The sequence below is a fragment of the Sus scrofa genome, chromosome 2 (genome assembly GCF_000003025.6).
Source record: "Sus scrofa isolate TJ Tabasco breed Duroc chromosome 2, Sscrofa11.1, whole genome shotgun sequence".
NCBI lineage: Eukaryota > Metazoa > Chordata > Mammalia > Artiodactyla > Suidae > Sus > Sus scrofa.
In genome coordinates, this window is record NC_010444.4 from 62,051,145 (window position 1) to 62,075,235 (window position 24,091).

Here is a 24,091-nt window from a genome sequence, read left to right on the forward strand (position 1 = left end):
AAAAGAATCCCTGGCTTAGAATATTCTTCCCCCATAAACCCTCATAGCTCACTCCTTCCCTCTCTTTTACTCAAAAGCTACCTTTTCAGTGAGTTTTTCCCTGAGGACTCTATTTGAATTGCATTCTCACATGCCCTATCTCTTTTTCCTACTTGGTTTTTTCCACACTTAACCTTCAAACTCAGGGTTTTTAAACTTTTTTAAAAATGCGTATTTCCTTTCAGTAGAAAGTCGCTTCTGTGATAGCAGACACTGCTGTGCATCATGTTTGTGCCGTGTCCTCTGCATCTAGAATGATGCCTGGCATACAGAAGGCCCTCGATAAATATTTGCTTTAAAAAATTTAAATAAGAACTCTGAACGCAAAGAAAAACAAATGTGATTTTCACTTTAGAATAGATTAAATATTTACTCATTTCACGTTACAAGGCTTCTTTCTGATTTTGGAGACAGTAAGTCTTCTGGCCCCCAACCTCTGGGCCCCTCAAAGGCTCTGAGACTAGGACTCTATACAGGACACCCTGTGGGCTGAATGGGGCAAGGCCTGGGGCAGCTGCTGTGCCAGGTTCTGAAAGAGCAACCCCACACGTGCCCTCTCACTATTCCTCACTGGTGTGGACCCACTTGACCCCACTTCCTAGAACATCTAATGAGAATGAAGTCCACGGTCATGCCTCTCTGAGGGGAAAAACAAATTTCACTTCCTAGCTTCGGGCCAGCTTCACATAAAAACCCCCTGGAACTATACCACAGATGCAACTGTGGAGGTTTTGAATTTACTGAATCTTCTAAAGATAGATTTCTTCAACAGCAGGTTTCCACATTTTCCAAAATTTAAACACAACTTTGAGGATTTTAAAACATTTTAATTTGACAAAGTGAGGGAAAAAAGAAGGGAGGAAATTCACCCCTATTGAGTACTGACATTTATCAGATACTGACTCAGTCGTTTGAGACAGGCTTGCTTATTCAATCCCAACAACAGTGCAAGAAGGTGGCTACCACTCTGTAATAAAGGAACTAAGCCTTAGAAAGATAAACAATTTCCCCAAGCAAAACAGCTAGTAAATGGCAGACAGGGATGGTAACTTTGGTAGTCTAATGGCAAGAAGCGGTGGATCCAGGTCCTCTGCATCTAGCTCTCTGCTCCACCTTCCCTAAAGTGTAGTTCTGTCCTCCTGACCCCGCTCACATATCAGTATTGCCCTCCATCCCAGTCCTCCACCTTCTCAGCTACACCCGCCCCCCTGGATCCTCATGAGACCCAAGAGCCCCCTGCTGGCTCTCTTGAGGTTCAGCACAGTTTTATTCCTGGGACTCCACAAAGTGAAGTGTCTAGGGTTAGGGTGGACCCCAGGCCAGGAGGTGGTGGGTCACTGCTGGCCTCCACGCAGCGGCTCCACCCGCAGCCAAAGGCCGCCCTCTGCCCGCAGGACTATCTCTGGCTTCCTGCGCGGCTCCTCCTCATCTGGCAGGACGCGGAAGCGCAGCAGTGTGAGTGCCAGGACCACCTTCATCTCTGTCATGGCAAACGTCTGCCCAATGCAGTTCCTGCGGGGTGAGAGTAGGGACTCTGACTGCACCCAGGTCCCCATCAGGCCCCATCAGGCCCAGAAACTACCTGGGACACCTATCCCCTCCTGCAGGGATAGAGAAGGAGGCTAACCATGCCTGAGACCACCCCAACCTGGGCTTGCATGTCCCCTGTACCCCACCCCTGTCTTCACACCATCCCCGCTTCACACACCCACCAGCCTTACCTCGGCCCTGCAGAAAAGGGAATAAAAGCCAGAGGTGACCTCTTCTGGGGACTTTCTGGATCAAAGCGGAAGGGATTGTATACCTGGGGCAGAGAGGACAGGCCTGCTGGGTGGGGTTTCTCAGGACACCCGGACACCCCCAGAAAAGACAGATGTAGATAGAGTAGAGGGGAAGTGTCTGATTCCCCAAGTGGGGGCAGCACCTCGGGATCTGGCCAGACGGATGGGTTGTGATGAATCCCAAAGATACTGATGACACAGATGTTCCCTGTGGGAAAGGAGGAGGCAGTCAGGATGAGGTCTCAGCTGACAGGACCACCTCCCTCCTCCCTCTGTCTTTTTGGGCACCTTTGGGAATGATCCGGCCATCTGGGAGCACAACATCCTGGGTACAGCAGCGAGAGATGCCAGTGACTGGGGGATGCAGCCGCAGACTCTCTTTGATGCACATGGTCAGGAAGGGCAACTGAGCCAGTTCGTCCCTAAGGAGCCCCCCCAAAACAATTATCCAAGGAGCAAAAACAAAGACACCCCCAGCCCCCCTGCTGTCCTGTGAGACACTCTCTCCACCTCCCACTGACCCTCACTCCTATAATAAAATAAATTCAAGGGAGTTCCCAGTGTGGTGAAGCAGTAATGAACCCATCTAGTATCCATAAGGACACAGGTTTGATCCCTGTCCTTGCTCAGTGGGTGAAGGATACAGCATTGCCATGAGCTCTGGTGTAAGTTGCACACAGGGCTCGGATTCTGCATTGTTGTGGCTGTGGTGAAGGCCATAGCTGCAGCTACAGTTTGACCCCAGCCTGGGAAATTCTATACACTGCATGTGTGTTCCCAAAAAAAAAAAAAAAGCAAAAAAATAAATAAATAAATAAAAATAAACCTCAAAAAATAAAATAAAATATAAAATATATTCAAGATGAACAAAGATTTAAGCATTAGAATATCAAAAAAAAAGCACAAGTTACTAGAAGCACAAGTACAGACTGGTACTTTAGAAGCATTTCTGAGCAAAATTGCAACAGTTACAAGGTATCCTTAAAAGTATTGATATATTTGCATTTAAAAGCTCTTTGAATTATGTAATTAGCTTAAAAAGCAAAAAAAAAAATCTCTAAAAGGTACTTAGAGGGTTACTTGAATGAGTAAGATCTACTCCACTCTCTAGGTGAGATGACCTAATATCACTAAGGTGCCAATTTTTTCTAAATCAATCAGCATAATCAATGTAATCCAATAAAAATCAAGTTTGGGAGGAAGCGGGAAAGGAACTTGATAATCTTATTCAATTTGAAAGAACTAAAGTTCACCAAAACTAGGTCAATACGGAATTCCTGTTGTGGCTCGGTGAGTTAAGAACTCAGCTAGTGTGCACGAGGAGGCAGGTTCCATCTCTGCCTCGTTCAGTGGGTTAAGGATCCTGCATTGCCAAAAGCTGTGGTGTAGGTTGCAGACACGGCATAAATCTGGCGTTTCTGTGGCTGTGGAATAGGCTAGCAGCTACAGCTCCAATTTGATCCCTAGCTTGACAACTTCAGTATGACACAGATATGGCCCTAAAAAGAAATGCACATGTGCACACACCCACACACAATAAAATCCCAAGACAAATACAAAATAATTGCTAAATTCTATTGGGACAACTAGATAGCCATTTAGAGAAAAAAAAAATAGATTCCTACCTCAGTACTTATACAAATATAGATTTCATGTGGAATATAGCATTCGATATAAAAAATAAAAATTAAATTAAATTATATATAAAATCATTTCTTTTTTTGTATTTTGGGGGTCACACCCACAGCATATGGAAGTCCCCAAGCTAGGAGTCGTATCGAAGCTGTAGCTGCCAGCCTATGCCACAGCACAGCCACAGCCACACCAGATCCAAGCCAATCTGCGATCTATACCACAGCTCACAGCAATACCGGGTCCTTTAACCCACTGAGTGAGGCCAGGGATGGAACCCACACCCTCATGGACTCTAGCAGTCTCCATACTGCTGAGCCACAGCAGAAACTTCCAGATATTTTTTAAAATACAGGAGCTATAAAGGAAAAAAACATAATAAATTTGACTGCAAATAAATGATCCCAAACCATAACAAAGTAAAAAGACAATCTGGGGAATAATTCTTACATAAGAGAAAAGAATTAATTTTCTTTAAATTTAAAGAGTTTTTATAAGTCAAAAAGGAAAAAATAACTAGGAAAAAAATCAAAATATAAAGAATATATTATGAAAAACTGACACTTCACAGAAAAAGAAATACACATGAATGGTCCCAATGTGAAAACAGTGCTCAAATTTACCCATACTTAAAATGATGTTCACTAAAATAACAAAGTATATTTCACCTAATACAATAGCAATTTTTTTTTTTTGTCATTTTAGGGTGGCACCTGTGGCATATGGAGGTTCCAAGGCTAGGGGTCAAATTGGAGCTATAGCCACTGACCTACACCACAGCCACAGCAAGGCCAGCTCCAAGCCATGTCTGCAACCTACACCACAGCTCACAGCAACGCCAGATCCGTAACCCACTGAGCGAGGCCAGGGATTAAACCTGTATCCTCACAGATACTAGTCAGATTAGTTTCCACTGAGCCACTACAGGAACTCTCCAAAATGGAAAATTTTTAAGTTTTATAGTGCACACTGTTGGTGGGGATATGAGGGCATTGCCACTCTTAAAACTGTAGAAATGAATTTACCAATAGCTATTAAAATGTAACACTCAAATGGTCTTTGATCCGGGAATACCACTTCTAGAATTAGTCTGAGAAAGACATCCACATATATACGCAAAGAAGATGTTCACCGCATCAAATTGATTACAGCAAAAGGCTTGGAAAAGATACAAATTGATGGGGGAATGTTTAGATAAAGTATAATACATCCATATAGTGGAATATTATATAGCCATCAAGAAGAAGGATATAGGGATTAACTAGTTCTTTCCTACCCTGCACGGTAAATCTGCAGAGTAAATCAGGACAGAGATACTGAAAAGCAACTATCTATTATAACAGAATATAATATCTATATATTATATTCAATATCTATTATAACAGAAAATGTTTATGTAAATGTCCCCAACAGAAGCAGCTTGGGTAAACTAAGCAATGCTATACACACTCAGAGAGAAGGAGCTCTAAGACACATTATTGACTGAAAAGAACAAATGACCAAATGTGTGTGTCTGTTTATATTAAACTCTAATAACCTAATCTTATCAGGATGTTTCATTGGGTGCAAAAAAAAAAAAAAAAAAAAAAACCCACCTACTCTCATTATTGACTTTGCAATTCAAAATTAGTTTCCCGAAACCTAATAAATGAAAGGATCTTGAAGCTATATTGTCAAGGATCATGCCTGGAAGCTCTGTATATACTCTGAGCTGTAGAGACATAAGATAGAATGAATAAGGCAAGAGAGACTGTGAACAGATTAATGTAGGGACAGACTGAACAATGTCTGGAAGGACACAGGAAACCATTGAAGGAAGGGATGGGTTTGGGATGCTGGTGTCTGACAGAGGCTTATGGGAGGTGATGGATGTCTTAAACAACTTTATTGTAATTATTTTGCAATATATACATATATCAAATCATCATGTTGCACACCTTAAACTTATAGAATGTTATATGACAATTATATCTCAATAAGCCTGGGGTGGTTGATGGGAAGCTTATGTTCATACTGTTTAGATTTTAACAAGTGCCTAATTTTTTTTTGAAGTTGAAAGAAGCACAAAAACATCTTTCCACCTCAAGGACCGCTGTGCTGAGCAAACCTTCACGTTGAGGGTACTACCTCCAAAATTTTGTCCAGCCAACACTTCCTCTCCATCCTTTAGTCCGTGGCCCAGAATCTTCCCCCTTGACCCACCAGATTGCACCTCATCCCCTCCAGGTTGCCCCTGTAGCTGCAAAGAGATATTTCTAATACTCACATCTGACCTGCTCCCTCCCATGCTCAAAGATCTTCCATGGCTCTCCATGTTAGTCATGGATCTCCCTTCAAGAAAGAACTAGCTGGAGTTCCTGCTGTGGCTCAGCCGTAATGAACCCCACTAGTATACATGAGGCCTCCCTCAGTGGGTTAAGGAGCTGGCATTGCCCTGAGCTGTGTGTAAGTCACAGACACTGCTTGGATCTTGAGTTGCTGTGGCTGTGGCATAGGCAAATGGCAAAAGCTCTGATTCAATACTTAGCCCTGAATTTTCATGTGTCATGGGCGTGGCGAGAGAGAGAGAGAGAGAGAGAGAGGAAGGAAGGAAGGAAGGAAGGAAGAAAGAAAGAAAAAAGGAAAGGAATGGAAGGAAGAAGGAAAGAAGAGAAAGACAAGGGGGGAGGGAGGAAGAAGGGAGTTACTGTACAGCTTCAAGGAGTGCTGTTACCTGACAGCCTCCAGCTATAGGATCCCTGTAGCATTCATAGCAAGGCCACACTTTCCCAGGCAGCCTACAGCTAATGACTCAGCACAGAAGGCCACTACTGCCTGAGCATTTCTGCCCCAAGTGATATTTCCCTAATGGCAACACCATGCCTATTTTTATTTTTTATCCAACATTGGAGTCCTGAAGGACTTGAACTGACACCTTTGAAAACTCATTCCAAAGCTGTCCAACATGGGCTTCCACTCCCAGCTCCAGCTTTAACAGGAACCTCTCTGATCCTCACACTGTAGATTTCACAAGGAGCCAACCACCTTTATCTCCTCCCAGACATCCCAGGCTCACTCTTGCATGCTTCCATCCTGGCCTTTGCACAAGTTACCCCCATGGCTTGCAGCACCATCCAATAACCACATCCAGATGGCAAATCGATATTCACTTCTTCACTATGAAGCCTCACCTCCTTTCATCTCTGCCCCAGGCTGGACCATGTAGGACTCAAATGGGACTAGACTCTGAACTGGAAAAGGGGAAGTATAGATATGTTTCCTGAGCAAAGAGGTGGACCCCCGAGAGATTTCCTGGGAACGCCTGGGATAGAATATTAGGTGGGTATTAGAAAGAAAAGAACTGTCAGGGCAATGGGGGTCTTTGGAGAAACAATGCAACTTCAAGCAGAAGAGCAAGGGAGGAGAGAGGATGTTAATATATTGAACATGTACTGTGCTGCATCTGTTCTGCATTGTCACAATTCTCCAAGTAGCACCTGTGGAGGGGAGATTCCTCACCCCACCCCCCAATTCATAGAGGAGAAAACACTATTCAGAAAAAGGGGACTGATTTTCTTAAGTCACATAGCCAGTTAGTGGGGCATTAATGAAGACACTCAGATCTTCTCATCCCCAAAGCCTCAGCTGTTCAGACTGGGCATATATATATATATAAAAATAAATAAATATATATTTTATATATATATATATAATATATATATTTATATAAATATTATATATATTTATATATATATAAACAAATATATATATTTGTTTCCCCTTTCCCAGCTGGGGACTAGAGCCAATAAGAAGGGTTCAGGAAGACACCATGTGGACATGCACTCACCATTCAATCTCCTTAGGCTCACGGTCCCTCAGGAGCTCTTGCACCTCCTGCCGGCAGCGCTCCTGGTACTCCGGATGCTTTGCCAGGTTGTACAGGACCCAGGAGAGGCCACTGGCGGTGGTGTCATGGCCTGAAGGGCAGCCAAACAGGCTTGGGTCTCTGGGATACTTCAGCACCAAAGGGTCGACAGCACCCTCATGGTAAGACGCCCCCCACCCCACCCCCGCCACCTCAAATAACATGGGAAAGATGGCCAAACGGGGTGATCCAGGGCCACCAGCCAAGTCCCTCACATGAAGAGTCCCCTGCCTGTTCCGAAGTCCCACACCGGGACCCTCACCCGCAAACATGAAGGTGTCAGCCTCGGCTTGGATGTCCTCATCTGACAGTCCTTTCCCGTCTTCATCCTGGAGAGAAAGCACCCCCCAAATCACATCAGCTCAGAGGACACCTGAGCCTAACCTGAAATTGTCCCTGAAGCTCCATCATCCAAACAGGATCATCCCCTCGTCAGCTCCAGAGCCCACCCCACAGCCCTCCTCCTTGGTCTCCTGCCTCCTGTTTACTCCTTCCAGGCAGCCTTCTACACAGCCACGTCTGAAACTCCTCACCGACCTGTCCCTCCCTTCCTCAAGCACCCTCTGTGACTCCCTAGCCCTCTCTCGATCAAGTCCATGTTCTTTGCTCTGACATGTGAAACCAAGATCCAGTCTACCTACCTCTTGAATTTAGATCCCAGAGAAGCCTACCTTGGCCAGCAGGAGCACATCAATGAAGTCCAAAGTCTTGGCCTTAGCCTTGGCCCTAAGGAAGTCTTGGGAACCCTGACTAATGAGGGTGCGACGCCGCTCCTGGATGACGGCATCTGTGAAGTCGTGCACCAGGCGGCAGGCCTTGCGGAAGCGCCTCCCTTCGGGGGTGAGGTAGTACAGGAAGTCCTTGTGCAGGAAGATCTGCTCATTCCGTTTTGTCACCAGGGCACTGAGCTCGGAGATTGCAGCAATGTATTCACTGGGTTTCCTACACAGTCACACCAGAGAGAGCCTTGAGAAGCAGCTCCTTAACACACAGGAAACCCTGGGAGCCCTTCCAGTCAGGAACCCAGGACCACATCCCAGCCAGAAAAGAGTGCCCTCCCATCAGGTTTCTCTCGCTGCCTCCCATCTCTGTCAACTGCCTCATGTCCTAGATCTCAGGGCGGAGCTTGAGAATCACGCTCATCTCTCCTCGCTCTTACACAATATCTGCCCCTGCCATTCTTCCTCAGCTTCTCCCAAATCTGCCCCATTTTCCCCACCAACGTCAAGCTTCCTCCTCTCTGGGGTCTCCTTCCATCCTCTGTCCACATGACAGCCAGGCTTTGCCCAAGTCAGATGTCCAAACTCCGCTTTGACCACAACCCACATCTGCTTGAGCACCTTCCCTGGCTCCCTGGAAACCTCAGCAAAAAGTTCATATCCTCTTTGTCTGGCTTTGGAATGTCCTTAAGCTATAGCCCCTGCCCACTCCTCCAACCTTATTTCCAATGTCTCTCCTCACTCTTACACCCACTTGGCTCACACTAGCTTCCTGGCCTCTATCAAGCAGTTCTGCCTGACCAAGAGGATCTCACCTTCTCTTTCCCCTTCCTGACCTTCAGTGTCCACCCCTCACCCACCTCCTCCAGGAGGGCCCTTCTGATCACCCTGCTCAGTCCTCCCCCTACCCCATCCACTCCCTTGGGTCTATGGCTCATGGTTCCAGGCCCTGGGACAAGACTCACTCCTGGCAGTTGCTGTCAAAACTGAAGACACATTTCTGCAGACTGTCCAGAGTCATGAGGCTGATGTGTTCAAACATGTCCAGACGGGTGTGGCCCTCTGAGGCCAAGTGCTGCCACTTGGCCTGGACAGAGAAGAGGGCAGAGCTTGGGCTGGGTATTGCCTCCCCTGAGCCCCTCTCCAACCCCAAACACCAAGATGCACTCCCCCAGACCCTGTCTCTTGGTCTCTGCCCTAGGCACCCACCCCCAAGGATGCCCAGGGCGTGAGTGGGAGTGGAAGCTGTTCCTATCAAGACATCAAGCCCCCAGAGCTGGGAGTCAGGAGACCTGAGTTCAAGGTCCAGCTCTGCCTCTTAGGTTCTGGGTGCCCTTGGTCAATTCATTGCTTTCCACTGGGCTTTTCCAGCATCAAATATTTAGTAACACTTCAGATGACCTGCTTTGGTAATGGACAAACTAAGTTAGAGTTGCTGTACCCCCACACATAGCATCCTTCCTAGTGTGTGATCCTTGGCAAGGCCCTAACCTCACTGGCCTCCCATTTCATCCTCTATAGTGTGGCAATTATCATCATCTCTGCTTCATAGGAATGTGAAAATAAATTACTCAACACATGCTGAAGAATTGGCACACCGTTTCCGATGTCCAATAAGTATTAAATAATTGTTATTTATAGTAGTTATTTACAACAGTGTCTGAAGTTACAAAAATGTATCTTTTATGAAAACATTGGTTTTTATCACTTAACTTTTGAACACATAGGCTTATATTTTTATAAATAATAATGAGGAGTTCCCTGTAGCAGAGCAGGTTAAGGATCCAGTGTTGTCACTGCTGTGGCTCTGGTTTCAGCTGTGGCATGGATATGGATTCAGTCCTGGCACGGGAACTTCCACATGCTGTGGATGTGGCTGACATCATCATCATCATCATCATCATCTTAAACGCAATGTTACCTTATCTGACCAATAAATCTAGTATAGTAAACCAGATGTTTAAACTATAGTAATTAGAGTTTTTTGAGAAAGTAAAGTATTCTAGTTGCATCAACTAGAATAGTGCTACAGTTGCTAAAATTGCCATAAAATCAATGTGAAGTTATATGATCATAAGGTGGTATATAAGTCCAAAGGAACTACTGTGCAGTAGTACCCGTTGTGGCTCAGCAGGAACTAGTATCCATGAGTTCAATCCCTGGCCTCCCTCATTGGGTTAATGATCCAGCATTACCGTGAGCTGTGGTGTAGGTCTCAGATGCGGGTAGCATCTGGCATTGCTGTAACTGTGGTGTAGGCCAATAGCTGCAGTTCAGATTCGACACCTAGCCCAGGAACTTCCATATGCTACAGGTGCAGCTGTAAACAGGAAAAATAAATAAAATAACTATGCAATCTTCATCATTTCTATCTTGAATTTACAGAGTTTCCATGAAGCAGACTAGAAATTAAAGTCGTCTGTGCATCTGCTTTGTGCCAGGAGCATGATTACATTCCATGATCTTGACCACCCTTTAAGAAGAGATTAGGGAGTTTCCGAAATGGCTCAGTGGAAACGATTCTCACTAGTATCCATGAGGACGAAGGTTCAATCGTTGGCCTCACTCAGTGAGTTAAGGATCTGGCATTGCAGTGAGCTGTGGTGTACGTTGCAGATGTGGCTCAGATCTGGCATTGCTGTGTCTGTGGTGTAGGACAGCAGCTAAGCTCTGATTCAACCTCTAGCCTGGGAAATACCATATGCTCCAGGTGTGGTCTTAAAAAGACAAACAAAAAAAGAAGGAATTACTACCTTGATTTTAAAGATGAGAAAACTGAGGCTTCGAGAGGAAAATCAGTGATGCCACCCCCGACAAAAAGCCATTCAGCAGAGCAGGATTCCAGACTATTTGTGTCCGAGGCCACTCCGCCTTTCCCAAGGCTCCAGCTGGGAACCTGGGTTCAAGAAACTCACATGCATGATGTCTGCACTCCTGTTGAAAATCTTCACATATGACTTCAAGATATCAAAGTGGAAGGCAGGTGTCAGCAGGCGGCGCTGGTGGCTCCACTTCTCACCAGCACTCAGCAGGAGCCCAACCCCTAGCAGGGGCAGCCACGGGGAGTGAGCAAGGGCAGCACCTTCCCCCAGACCCCCAAGGTTGTCCCCAACCTCCGTCACTCCCCGTTACTCACCCAGCCAGGGCTTCAGGAAGATGTACAAAAACATATCCTTGTGTATGATGGTGGCTGACATGAGAGATGGAACATCAGGGACCATGGAGAGGAGGAAGGGAGGGACTTTTGCTCTACATTCCCCCTCCAATCCCAGCATGGCAGGAATGGGACCAAGGGCAGGGGAAACAGGGAGGAGGGGGGAGGTAAGAGAGGACAAGACCAGGCTGCAGCACAGAGTAGAACAAAGGCAGAGCCAACACACACACTCCTACATACTTAGATGCAATCCAACATGGCACAACAGGGCTCAGCACATCTTGACATGGCTCTTACAAGGGCTAATATGTTCTACACACCCAAGACTATAAATTAAAGGGGTTTGTGCACCTACTTTGTGCCAGAAGCATGATTACATTATGATCCTTTAAGAAGAGATTAGAGAGTTCCCATCATGGCTCAGTGGAAACAATTCTCACTAGTATCCATGAGGACAAAGGTTCAATCCATGGCCTCACTCGGTGAGCTAAGGATCTGGCATTGCAGTGAGCTGTGGTGTACGTTGCAGATGTGGCTCAGATCTGGCATTGCTGTGGCTGTGGTGTAGGACAGTATCCTCCTTCACCCTACACTTAGCCTTAGGTGCTTAGGCTCAAAGGGACCCTATATCAGGAATCTAGTACACCACATTTGCCCCATCACTCTCTGACATCTCCTAGAACACCCAACATCACCCCAATGTGTATTAGCATGCCTTAACATGAAACAGCATACATGATATGTCCTAACATGGCATAGCCCTGACCTGGGCCTGAGGCAACATGACACAATCTTAGCATGTCCCACAGAGAGGCCCCAGATAGGACTTAAATACTGTCCCATTAAGGGCACAGACAGAGTCTGGGCGTGACCTAGACTTCCTCAGTATCCTCCTTCACCCTACCCTTAGCATCAGGTGCTTAGGCTCAAGGGGACCCTCTGTGCTGAAAGGGACCAGAAGATGCTGTCCCACTCAGATACTGAGCTCCACCCACCATGAAGAGCTCTCCCTGTCCCCTTAAGCCTCCAGAGGCCCCCAGGACCAATCAGACACAGTGGGCCAACCTGAGGTCGGGTGGTATCCCTGCCCCACACACACAGTACTCTGGCCATCTCCCTACCCCCACATCACCTTCTGGCTTAGGGTTCCTTCCATCAGAGGCAGCTCAGGCAGCAGAGAATACACAGAACTAGGAGGCAAGCTTCACATGCTACGTGGCCTTGAGAAGTTACTATGCTTCCCTGAACCTCTTTTTCCCCACCCTGGAAATGCCCACCTAGCAGGGTGGCTGGTGGATGAATAGCTGCAGTATCTGCCAGTCCAATGTCTATCTCCTTTTCCTGGAACCAGCACCCCATACTTCCTCCACCGTCAACCCAAGTAGTTATGAGGGCAGCTGTGCCACCCCATCCCCTGCTCCAGAGCCGACCATATGACACTCAGCCTTACCAATTCAGCTGCAGTTATTAGGTGATGAAGTGGTCCCTGTGACCCAGGCCACTCCACTTTAAGGGAATTCTGCAACTTTTCCTGGGTCTGTGGGGCGTGAGCTCACTTGTCAGCGGGGATTGACCTTCTGGGATTCATCTTTACCAGCATGAAGAAGAAGAACACACAGCTTTGAGATGAAGACAGATTCCCAATGACACTGCTTGAAAACCTAGATCCAGCCATGCCTGAAGGCAATGCTCCCTGAGCTTTTCACTCAAGAGATCCCCTTTCTTAGACCAACAGGGTTGAGTTTACACCACCACCCAAAACTGGAAGAGATTCTGGCAACCAGAGAGAGCCAAGGACCTGCCCAGAGGAACCAGCAGGTCTCTGTCGATGCTGCCCATTCCCCTGCACAACCTGGTCTGTGGAGGAATGGGAAGGGCTTGGAGCAGGAGCAGGGGGAGCCTGGGGTAGGGAGGGCTACCAGGAGATACCTGGGGCCTGGAGCAGGGGAGCAACAAAGTTGGGGTGGACAAGCCGCAGGATGGGATAGAAGGGCCCTAGCCACCAGAGGTAGACATCGTGGAAGTAGTGGCCCACATCTTCCATCAGCTGCAAACACTCTTCATTGCTCTTCGCCTGAGAATGAGTGAGGATGGGTCCAGGCCTGACAGGGGGCCTCAGAAACTACAGATGCCCACTCTATCCCCCTACCCACCACACCCACTCACTCCCTTCTCTCCCACTACCTGGATTATTCATCTATACTTCTCTCCATCTCAACAAGGCAACTTCTCCCTGTTGGTGTCTCTTTTTTCATATATACCCTTGTGACTCTCTCTGTCCCCTTATTCTCTTCATCTCTGAATTTCAAAAGAAAGACAAAGGGGGTGGGGAAGAGGAAAAGATAATAGGTGGATGAGTGGATAGACATATTTGGACAGATGGATAGATAGATAGATAGACAGACAGACAGATAGATAGATAGATAGATAGATAGATAGATAGATAGATAGATAGATAGATAATGATGGGTAGACAGAAAGATAAATGGCAGATAAATGGATTGATGGATAGGGAAATGATTAGATAATGGGTGGATACATAGGTAGATAGAAATATGGATGAATGGATGAACGGATGCATATATGATAGGTGATGGCTATATATATAGATTATAGATGAATGAATAGCTAGATGTAGATGTAGACAGATGAGAATTGGACAGATAATGGATGAATGGAAAATGGATGGATAGATGATAGACATATAGATAGGTAACATATATATATCTGTGTATGTACTTTTCTTTTGCTCCATTTATGTCTCTCCGCATGTCCTCTCTCCCTCCATCTCTCTGTATCTCTCTCTCTGCCCCAATTTCTCTGTCCATCTCTCCCACTCTACATCTGTTTCTCCTCATCTCCACACTTTCCACAGCTCCCCATCTCTCTCGGAATCAATCTCCTGTCCCCTACCTGGTCTTGAAGTCCTGTGAACCCTACACCCCTACACATTTTCCTTGCCTCTCACCTCTATCGCCGTAATTTCATGGAACTCCTTCTGATTGCTCAAAAGCCAGGTGCTCACTTTCTCACCTCCAGGTCTTTGAGTGTGCTAGTCCTCTCCACAGAATACATCTTCCTTCCTTTGCTTAATAAAATAAAAGCCTGCCTTGGGAGTTCCCCTCATGGTTCAGTGGTTAACGAATACGACTAGGAACCATGAGGTTGTGGGTTCGATCTCTGGCCTTGTTCAGTGGGTTAAGAAGCTGGTGTTGCCATGAGCTGTGGTGTAGGTCGCAGATGCAGCTCAGATCCCGCGTTGCACAGGCTGTAGTATAAGCTGGCAGCTACAGCTCCGATTAGACCCCTAGCTTGGGAAACTCCATATGCCGCGGGTGCGGCACTGGAAAATACAAAAAGACCAAAAAAAATAAAAAATAAAAATAAGCCTGCAGTTTATTACAGACCCACTTGCATCAGCTCTTCCTCCAAGAAGCCTTTCAGCCTGACTGAATGGCAGAAGACTTGCTTCCTCTCTGGGTTCTGCCAGACATCACTTCCTCAGACCTAACCTTATGACACAGGATTGGGGTGTCTCTCATTCTGTGTGCAATATTGGGGGATGCCTTCAGGGAAGATCCTGGGGCTATCTCCCCAAGAATCCTCAAACAGTGTCCACAATAGGGGTTGGCAAATAAATAAAAGAAAGAAAGAGATGACGAAGGAAGCCCAAGTTCAGGAAGGGCTTTGGGACCTGCAAGAGCTGTGCAGAAGTGAGGCAGGGAGGGGCTTGCAGCACTCAGATGCTGACACAGCACCCACCTGTGGTGTCAGTGACAGACCAGGCAATAACACAGTGGCAGAAAGAATGAGGAAGATGGCGGGGCCCAGCCAGATCCTCTGTCTCTGGGGACAGTTGGCCACCAGTGGAGTTAAGTCCCTCAAGCCCTGCTCCATGGGGGCACTTGCAGCCAAGGCAAGGGCCATCACTCCCCAGAAGGAGCCCCTACAGTGGACACTGTGTCAGATGCTGCACAGACAGAAGGAATCTCTGCCTCCTCCTGCTCATTCTCTCTGGGGTACCAAGGGTACATCTCAAGGCACAAGAAGAAGACACACTCTCTGCCCACAGGGAAGCTGACCTTGGCTGGAGAAGACAGGTTTTTCACATCCTGGGAGTGGTTCCAGCCCTAGTGGTGGCCACAGGAAGATGTCTTCATGGGGGAGATTTGTGGGTGGTACAGTGACCTCAGATCTTGTCCCTGGATTCAGGTCCCACATCTTCTCATGTTCTGACCAGTCCATATGGCCTCTGCTTCCTTGCATGGTGAAGGGTCTGAAGTTCTGGGACCTTCCAGCCCTGGAACACTCCACAGGACTGATGCAAATTCTGCCTGTCAATTGAGACAGCCTCTCCCACCTATGAGCCTGTTCTGCTCCCCAGGCTCTGTGCACAGTGCATTGTGTCTGACAGTCTATCTATCTATCTATCTAAAACATCCTGTCTATCCATCTATTTATCATAGTATCTCCTAGCAAGCCAGTTCTTCTCCTGAACCTATGGACACTCCCATAAATCATGCCATTTACAAATGAGGAAGCTGAAGCCACATCCCCCATAAGAGGAAGAAAGGTAGTCCCCTCCTAGTGAAGCATTCTCACCCTCATGAGGACCCATTCAAGCCCCAGGGTGCTCCAGGCAGGTAAATATGGGTCTTATTCACCTTTGTCACCTGCTCCCTGCTGACCCTGAGACACTTGATGAGATCAGTCCAGACAGGGAGAGGGACTCAGCCAAGATCACACAGGAACAAACACGGAAGGAGAGAAGAGAGGTCAACACAAGCCTCCAATGCCAAGCCCTTGGATGGGGAGCCAGAACTGCAGTAACTCTGTAACATTCCTGCTGCCTCAGGGGCTGGCCGAGACAGGTAGCCTAGGGAAACCTTTTACAATGAGCTTGGGACATCCTGTTCTATGACAAGCTGGTCTGGGGGAGGAGAGGAGAGGAGCTGGACAATCAGGATTTTGGATAACAAAGGGAGGTGATGGCAAGCTACCCAGTCCTCCTTCATTATATCAGCAAACATTTATTCAGTGCCTACTGTATATCAGCCCCTGGGCTGGGCCACTGTAGATCATGTCTCTGCCTCCCAGAGCCACTATCTACTCAGAGAGTTGGGTAAAAAGCAAATAATTGGTCAAGGTATCGGGGGAGTAGTTAAAGGAAGCTTTTAGAAATTAGTTGAGGTTCCCAGGCTAGGGGTCTAATCAGAGCTGTTGCTGCCGGCCTACACAACAGCCACAGCAATGTCAGATCCCAGCCACGTCTGCGACCTATACCATAGCTCAGGGCAACGCCAGATCCTTAACCCAGAGATCGAACCTGCAACCTCATGGTTCCTAGTCAGATTCATTTCCACTGCACCACGACAAGAACTCCAGAAATTAGTCATATTTGAGCTAAATGGGAGAATAGAGGAATCTACTGGGTAACTGCAGGAAGAGAAAAGCTTCCAGGCGAAAGAACAGCACAAGCAAAAGCCATGTAGTGAGAAGAGTTTGGTTCACTGAGGAACCAAGAAGCTCAGAGTGACTATGGCATGCATGAGGCTGAGGAGGACACCAGGGCCCGGCCAAGAAACACTTAGCCTTTATTTTCAGAGGGATAAGCATTCATTGAACAGTGTTCATCTGAGAAGTTGCATGGTCTAAATTGAATTTCAGAAGAATTTCTCCAGGGCCAAGGAGTCAGTGGATGAGGAGACAACAGTGGCAATGAAGAGACCAGAGAAGGGGGAGGGAGTGAGATGGATGGGAAATTGGAGGGTTAGTAGGTGAAAACTATTACATGTAGAATAGATAAGCAATGAGGCCCCACTGTACAGACCATGGAACTATATCCAATCTCTGTGTCAGAACATGATGGAAGACAGTAGGAGAAAAAGAATGGACATATATGCATGACTGGGTCACTTTTCTGTACTGCAGAAATTGACACTACATTGTAAATCAACCATAATTTTAATTTTTTTTTAAAAAAGAGGCCAGAGAGTAGATTAGGAGAGACTTCCTGGAGAAAGATGAAGGTGGATGGGGCCAAGGGTGAGAGGAGATGCAGAGAGCACACAGATTAAGGACAGATTATGGAGGCAGCACATTAGGGCCAGATTCACAGGTGAGAGAAAAAGGCAGGCTCAAGGGCTCCAAATATGTGTTGAAAGGATGGACTAGACCAAGGGTGGGGACAGGATTGGGGACGGAGCCAGGAGTTCAGCTTCTGACCAAGGAATCTGGTGTTTAGGAGACACCCATGCCATGAGAGGAGGAGGAAGGAGCTGGATAGGATGACCTTGGGCTCAGGAGAGATATGAACTTGGAAGTCACTTATGCAAGGAACTGATGGTCCACTTAGGAGCTGGAGCCCTGGGGTAAGGAGGTGGTCTTAAGAGAGAACGAAGAAAGAGGTAGGATGCTGGGGTTTCTGCACATGGAAGGGTGGAGCAAAGGAAGAGCCAAGTGGAGACAGAAGGGCCATGAGGAGGTATAGGAGATACCAAGGAAGGAGGGTGGCCTAGAACCAAGAGGAAAAGAGGTCCAGGAGGACAAGGGGATCCACAAGCTCAAAGAGCTGTGAGCAGGTGGATGAGATGGGGCTGGATGGAGTCCATGGGATTTGGAGTCCTAGAGCTCACAGTAATCTGGTGGGAGCATGGTGGGGGTGGGAACCACACTGGAGCAGGTGAGAGCAAGCAAAGAAATAGAGGCAATGCGTGAAAACAGCTCTGTGTACAAAGAGAGAGCAGAATGAGCCCCGTTGGAAACAGGCAGGTAGGGATGTACATGTCACCCCTCTGTCCTGTTTTGTGACCTTCCTTAGCATCACCATAGAGGAGAGATCAGAGGATGGGGGCGTCGGGGTTTGAGCTCACACAAGGCCAAAGTCTTCCAAAGAGCCATGAGGGAAAGCCCAGGTGGTAAGAGACTTCAGCCCATGTGCAAAGGATGAGAATCTAAACTTGATGTACCCAAGGAAATGAGATTGAAAAGAAGCTGTTGGACTAGGGTGCACAGGGGAATGGACAGCCTGGCAAGGTCTAGGATGAGAGATGAAGAAAAAAAAAAAGAAGCTAGAAGGAAAGGAAGTTGTGGTCAGAGAATGCAATCTGGAATCAATGGTTTTGGACATTGTGCCTTTGCTAGTGATGACAAAGTCCTTATTGGGATTAGGGCCAAAGTAGGCTAATGCAGCACAAAGGAAGGGGCTCTGGGGATGAGGCTAGGAAGGTGGGCCAGGAGCCCCCTCCCACCCTCCCAGGAAATTTGGCCATTAGGTCCGAGTGATTCCTTCTGAAAGAGGGAAGGGTCCACTTTTATCCAAGTTGAGCAGAGAGGCCCACTGATATATCCTGAGGGTGGAAGACAAGTTTGGAAGAGACAGACGCCAGAGGAAGGGGAGGAGGAGGAGAGACTGACCACACATCTCCTCAGCTCCTGCTGTACCCCCATAGGGGCATAAGAGGGGTGGAAGTCATAGCTGATTCCTCTGGGAAGCAGAAGCCCAGAGAGGAGCAGACACTGACCTGAAACCAAAAGAGATGGGCCAGGCAGGGACAGACCCTGGACAGTGGCCCTGAGGAGGCCTCAAGACCAGCAGTGGACACCATGGGGTCACTAGGGGACCCAGCTCTCTGCAGCCCATTCTGTCACTAGAGGACCCAGCTCTCTCCAGCCCATTCTGAGAGCTCCTCAGATGTGCACCAGTGTAGGGAAGACGGGCAGGAACATAACCCCAAACTGGCCTTGGGTGAGGAAGACTATGAACCATGAAAATATTGGGGCATAGAGTGGACAGAGAGGAGAGGGTTCGACCCAGTGGAGAAGTGAGGAAAATGCTCTCCCTTACTTCTCTGCTGCCCTAGACCCCAGCTCAACCTCAGACCCCAACCTCCCTGAGCCTGATCCCCGACCCCTCAGGAAGTCCACACACCATCATTCCCCAGACCCATCCTGTTGCCCACACTCACCAGGTCCTGGTGACCCCAAAACCAGTTCCGTTTTGGGGGTTGCGGGAAACACCGGAGGCGGCAGCAGTTGTCATAGAAGTCATAGATCCAGGACAGGATTCGGGACAGGAGCCAGGTAGCACCGACCAGCTGCAGGAGCAGCCACGGGGAGGCTGACACAGGCCCCAGTCCCAGCCAGGACAGGCTCAGCTGCAGCATCCTGTAGGGCAGATGGTGTGGAGAGTGAGCTCCTGAGACTCAGCAAAGGGACAGTGAGGGTGAGCTCTGAGGCAGAGACAAATAGACAAACAAATACAGGGAGAGGAACAAGGGGGTGAGTGCTGGGGAAGGAAGGACTCAGAGATGAGCAGACTGAGGCTCAGAGAGGGGAGGAGACCCAGGAAAATCCAGAGGAAGAGAAAGAGACAGGGAGAGGGCGAGAGAGAAGATAATGAAGAAATGCCCACTTGGAATCAGTGGAAAGTTGCCTTGGGCAGTGCCCCTCCCTACCCTGGGCCAGAACTTTCAGCCCCACCAACGCCAGCGCTGCACCTTCTGTCTGGAGCAACTAGTCCCACACAGCTTCTTCTGTCCTCATCCTGGAGAGTCTTCTTCCCTGTCCTGACTTCCAAATGGGGCCAGTCGGGAGTGGCGGTGGTGGGGGGGGAGGCCTTGAGTGGGTCAGCCAATCCCTGCTTGCCTGGCTGCCTCCTCCCACCTGGAGTCTGCCCAAGACTTAGAAACCTGGAGCAGCTGGCTCCAGAGAGGAACCAGCTCAGATTCACGTGGTGCAGATGCTGACTTCTTGGGACTCAGCACCTCCCACTCAGCTTGCTGGAAGGCGGACAAAGGTGACTCTGTGCCCCTGTGTTTACAGCTGCCCCTGCCCTTCCAAGGCCAGGGTACAGCAGGTAAAATTATGAGTGTTTCGGGTGCAAACCATGTCCCAAAACATCTCCGTGGCTCTCACCACGTGTGGGCCAGAAGGGCAGCATGCACCATTTCTTGGCACAGAATCAGAAAGCCCAGAGGCAAGAAACTTCTGGCCTCCAGGGCACGCAGCCTGGCAGGAGTTTAAGCCCTGCCTCCAAGCAACCCAGGCCTTGGGTTGGGATAAAACTGCTGGGAGTAGGAAAAGAGAAACCAGCCTGGCTGGGGATTACCACAGCAGATTCAGGGGGTCAAGGGCCCAGTCAGAAGAGGACAGCTGGAGGCTTGAGGTGTAAGGCTGAGAGGGGTCAGGAGAGAACAGGGTCCACACAGGGGAAGGCAAAGCTGGGAGATCTTGAGTGGAGTTCTGCCCTGCCCTCACTCTAACTATAGGCTGTGCCAACCTCCTTTGGGCTCAGCCTTCCCGTCTGGGAATTGGGATATCAGCTGTAAATGTGTTTCGTCACCTCCAGATCCTGTCCTAAACTCCCCTGTAAAGTAATCTCAGCCCTCATGAGGTCTCCCCAAGATCAGGCTCCAAGATGAGGATGAGTTTGAAGGATGGAGATGCAAAGTGAGAGGATTTGGACAGACATTCCTGCTGCAGCTAATAGAATGTTTGGAAAATGCCCAAATTTCCTCTCCTGCCACCACTACCCCATTCCTTCCAGGCCCACATAATCCAGCTTTTGAGGGACTGGTCCTGAAGCCCTCAGCAAGTTTGTGTGCCCTGTCCCAGATTCTTTGCCTCCTTGGCCAAAGTGATCCACCTGCTGAGGTGTCCATTCAGAGAAGGGCCAGGAGCAGGGCTATGGTAAGTGAGAGGCAACAGGGGTAGCCAGATAGGGGTGAAGAGAAGCAAAAGGAAGGAAGAGGAAACAGGTCCAGAAAGGTTCAGTGACTCGCTCCAGCCACACAGAGAAGTAATTTAACAAGACAGCACAAGCAGAAGTGAATCCTGGCACAGAGTGCATGCTCATTAACTATTTAGGGAAGAAAGGGCCTTTTATAGTCATGAGCTCTAAGAAATGGCCACTCAAAATATGGTCCTCAGACCAGCGGCATTGACATTACCAGCAGCATCTAGGAAACGCAGAATTTGGGGCTTTAACCCCCACCTGCAAAGTCATGGCTGCAAAAATTCTGCTGTTGGAGTTCCTGTCGTGGCGCAGTGGTTAACGAACCCGACTAGGAACCATGAGGTTGTGGGTTCGATCCCTGGCCTTGCTCAGTGGGTTAACGATCCGGCGTTGCCGTGAGCTGTGGTGTAGGTTACAGACTTGGCTCGGATCCTGCGTTGCTGTGGCTCTGGAGTAGGCCAGCGGCTACAGCTCCGATTCGACCCCTAGCCTGGGAACCTCCATATGCCACGGGAGCGGCCCAAGAAATGGCAAAAAGACAAAAAAAAAAAATTCTACTGTTGTCCCCAATAAGAGGAGTTTATACTTCTTGAATCTGGCCTGGCCCTGGGACTGCTTAACTAATATTATGTGGTCAAGGTGGTGCCATGCTAGTTAAGGCCTTGAAGTAGGCTGGCAGCTTAAATTTACGTTTGCTTTTGGAACCCATCCCATCAGAACCACTCCCTATTCTGTAAAGAAGCCCAAGCCCCATGGAAAACTTCATGGAAAGCTCTGATCAGCAGCCCCACTTGAGTTCCCAGCCTAGTGTCACCTGTCAGTGAGCCTCCAGATGACCACAGCCCCGAGTGACATCACATGATACAGAAAAACCATCCAGCTGAGCCCAACTGACACACAGAATCATAAGAGAAAATAAAACGGTCACTGGTTTAAGCCACTATGTTTGAGGGGCTGTTCATTACAAAACAACCTAGCAGGACTGTGTGATTATACCTACTGAGTCAGAATTTATGTTTGAAACCAGATCCCAGGGATTCCTGTGCTTGTGAAAGTGTGTGAGTCACTGGAGTTCCCATTGTGGCTCAGACTAGAACCCAGCTAGTCTCCACGAGGATGCAGGTTCAATCCCTCTGGCCTTGCTCAGTGGGTCAAGAACCCTGCATGGCTGCAAACTGTGGTGTAGGTCACGGATGTGGCTTGGATCTCAGGTTGCTGTGGCTGTGGTGTAGGCCGGCAGGTGTAGCTCCAATTCAACCCTTAGCCTGGGAACTTTCATAGCGGCCATAAAAAATTTTTAGATAATTTTTTTTAAAAAAGAAAAAAAAAGTTTGCAAGTCACTGCTTTAGACACCTGAGTCAGGCTCTGCTATATGTCTCAGGAAACTTTACCCTGTCTGTCCCTCAGTTTTTTCATTTGTAAAATGAGGAGAAAAATCTATACTTACCAGAGCTGTGTGTTTATTAAGCACCTCCTATGTGCCCAGTACCATTCTAGATGCTAGGATGCGATAGTAAACACAGCAGACATCATCTCTGCTGTCAAGGGGTTCACCTCTAATGGGGAGACAGGTGCTCATTGAATAGATGATCAAGAATGGACCAGACAGTTATAGGGACATGAGGACTTCCAGGAGGAGGTTACCTCTGAGTGGGACCCAAGTGAAGAGGGATAGTTGGCCTGTGTGGTTGAAAGGGCCCCTGGGAGTTTCCGTTGTGTGAAAATAAATCTGACTAGTATCCACAAGGACGCGGGTTCAATTCCTGGCCTTGTTCAGTGGGTTGGGGATCTGGCATTGCCATGAGCTGAGGTGTAGGTCACAGATGCTGTTCGGATCCTGCATTGCTGTGGCTTTGACATAAGCCAGCAGCTACAGTTCTGATTTGATCCCTAGCCTGGAAACCTCCATATGCCATAGGTACGGCCCTTAAAAAGAAAAGGGCCCCATAATCACAGGGTGAAGTGCCCAGCAGTGGGCACAAGCAAGCCTGTCCTTGTTATTCCTTTTTTTTTTTCTGTCTTTTTGCCATTTCTTGGGCAGCTCCCGTGGCATATGGAGGTTCCCAGGCTAGGGGTCGAATCGGAGTTGTAGCCGCTGGCCTACTCCAGAGCCACAGCAACGCAGGATCCCAGCCGTGTCTGCAACTTACACCACAGCTCACGGCAACATCAAATCCTTAACCCACTGAGCAAGGCCAGGGATCGAACCCACAACCTCATGGTTCCTAGTCGGATTCATTAACCGCTGAGCCACGATGGGAACTCCATGTTCTTGTTCTTTCGACTCCCACTCTGTGATTACAGTTGCTGGGTCTTTGGGATAACAAGCCAAGGTGACAAAATTTGGTCCAACATTCAATCCAGAAGCAGGTGTTGAAGATTCCTTCACCATCACCAAGAACTCAAATCCCAGAAGGCCTGTGGGGACTCTGGGAGGGAAAAATCCATTGCCCAGTGCCCCCAGCTTCCTGTATCAGGTGGTAAAAGGGGAAAGGGAGCCAGCATGGGGGGCAGGAAGCCTCAGGTGGAGACCTTCTGTTCAGAGCCTGAGGAGGCTGGAGCATCCCCAGTAATTTCTCATCAAACAAGGAGCATCTCAGCTGCCAAATCACACAAGCTTGGCTTATGGAATGTCCCCCAGCCACTGTTGGAAGGAGAGGAGCCACTCACCACCCTGCTCCTTCTCCAGGGGCCCTTCCATCCCCATCCAGTGCTAGGCAATGGGCAAGCCTGTGTCAGACCAGGCGTGGTAGTCACTGTGAGTCACTTGGGCATGGTCTGTCGCCCCTCTGAGCCTCGGTCTTCACATCTGTAAGATGGGCTGAAAAAACCACAGAGAGTTGCAAGCATCCTATCAGACACAGGCAGAGAGTGTAGGGAAAGTACCTTTCTAAATGGTATGTGAGTAAATGTTCCACTTATAAACAAAACTTACAAAACTGTGTGTGTGTATATGTGTGTGCACATTTGCATATGCATTGAAAAAATCCAGAAGGATTGAAGGAAGTAGAAATGGAGTCTCTAATGCATTTTTCGCCCACACGGAGCTGCTATAATTTCTATCACCAAAACAATTTTATAAAGAAATAAGGATTTAGCACAATGAAGGGCACAGAGCTGAGCAG

The 24,091-nt window shown here is 48.1% G+C and overlaps 1 protein-coding gene across 15 annotated transcripts; it reads right to left on the bottom strand.

The window, feature by feature from the left end:
- CYP4F55 (cytochrome P450, family 4, subfamily F, polypeptide 55) lies at positions 845–19,859 on the bottom strand. 15 transcript variants are annotated; one of them, XM_021079753.1, is made up of 13 exons: positions 19,728–19,859; positions 19,197–19,395; positions 13,159–13,303; positions 11,212–11,265; positions 10,991–11,118; positions 9,041–9,162; positions 8,028–8,298; positions 7,619–7,685; positions 7,279–7,408; positions 2,109–2,242; positions 1,964–2,028; positions 1,761–1,843; positions 845–1,551 (listed from the first exon to the last, which is right to left on the bottom strand). In XM_021079753.1, the coding sequence occupies exons 2-13, from the start codon at positions 19,392–19,394 to the stop codon at positions 1,374–1,376; spliced, it is 1,575 nt and encodes a 524-aa protein (XP_020935412.1). In that variant the 5' UTR covers position 19,395; positions 19,728–19,859; the 3' UTR covers positions 845–1,373. The 15 variants fall into 15 exon arrangements, with proteins under 15 accessions (XP_020935412.1, XP_020935397.1, XP_020935394.1 ...); XM_021079738.1 differs by lacking the exon at positions 13,159–13,303 and adding an exon at positions 15,312–15,537 and having other exon boundaries at positions 19,686–19,841; NM_001244636.1 differs by having other exon boundaries at positions 846–1,551; positions 19,686–19,808.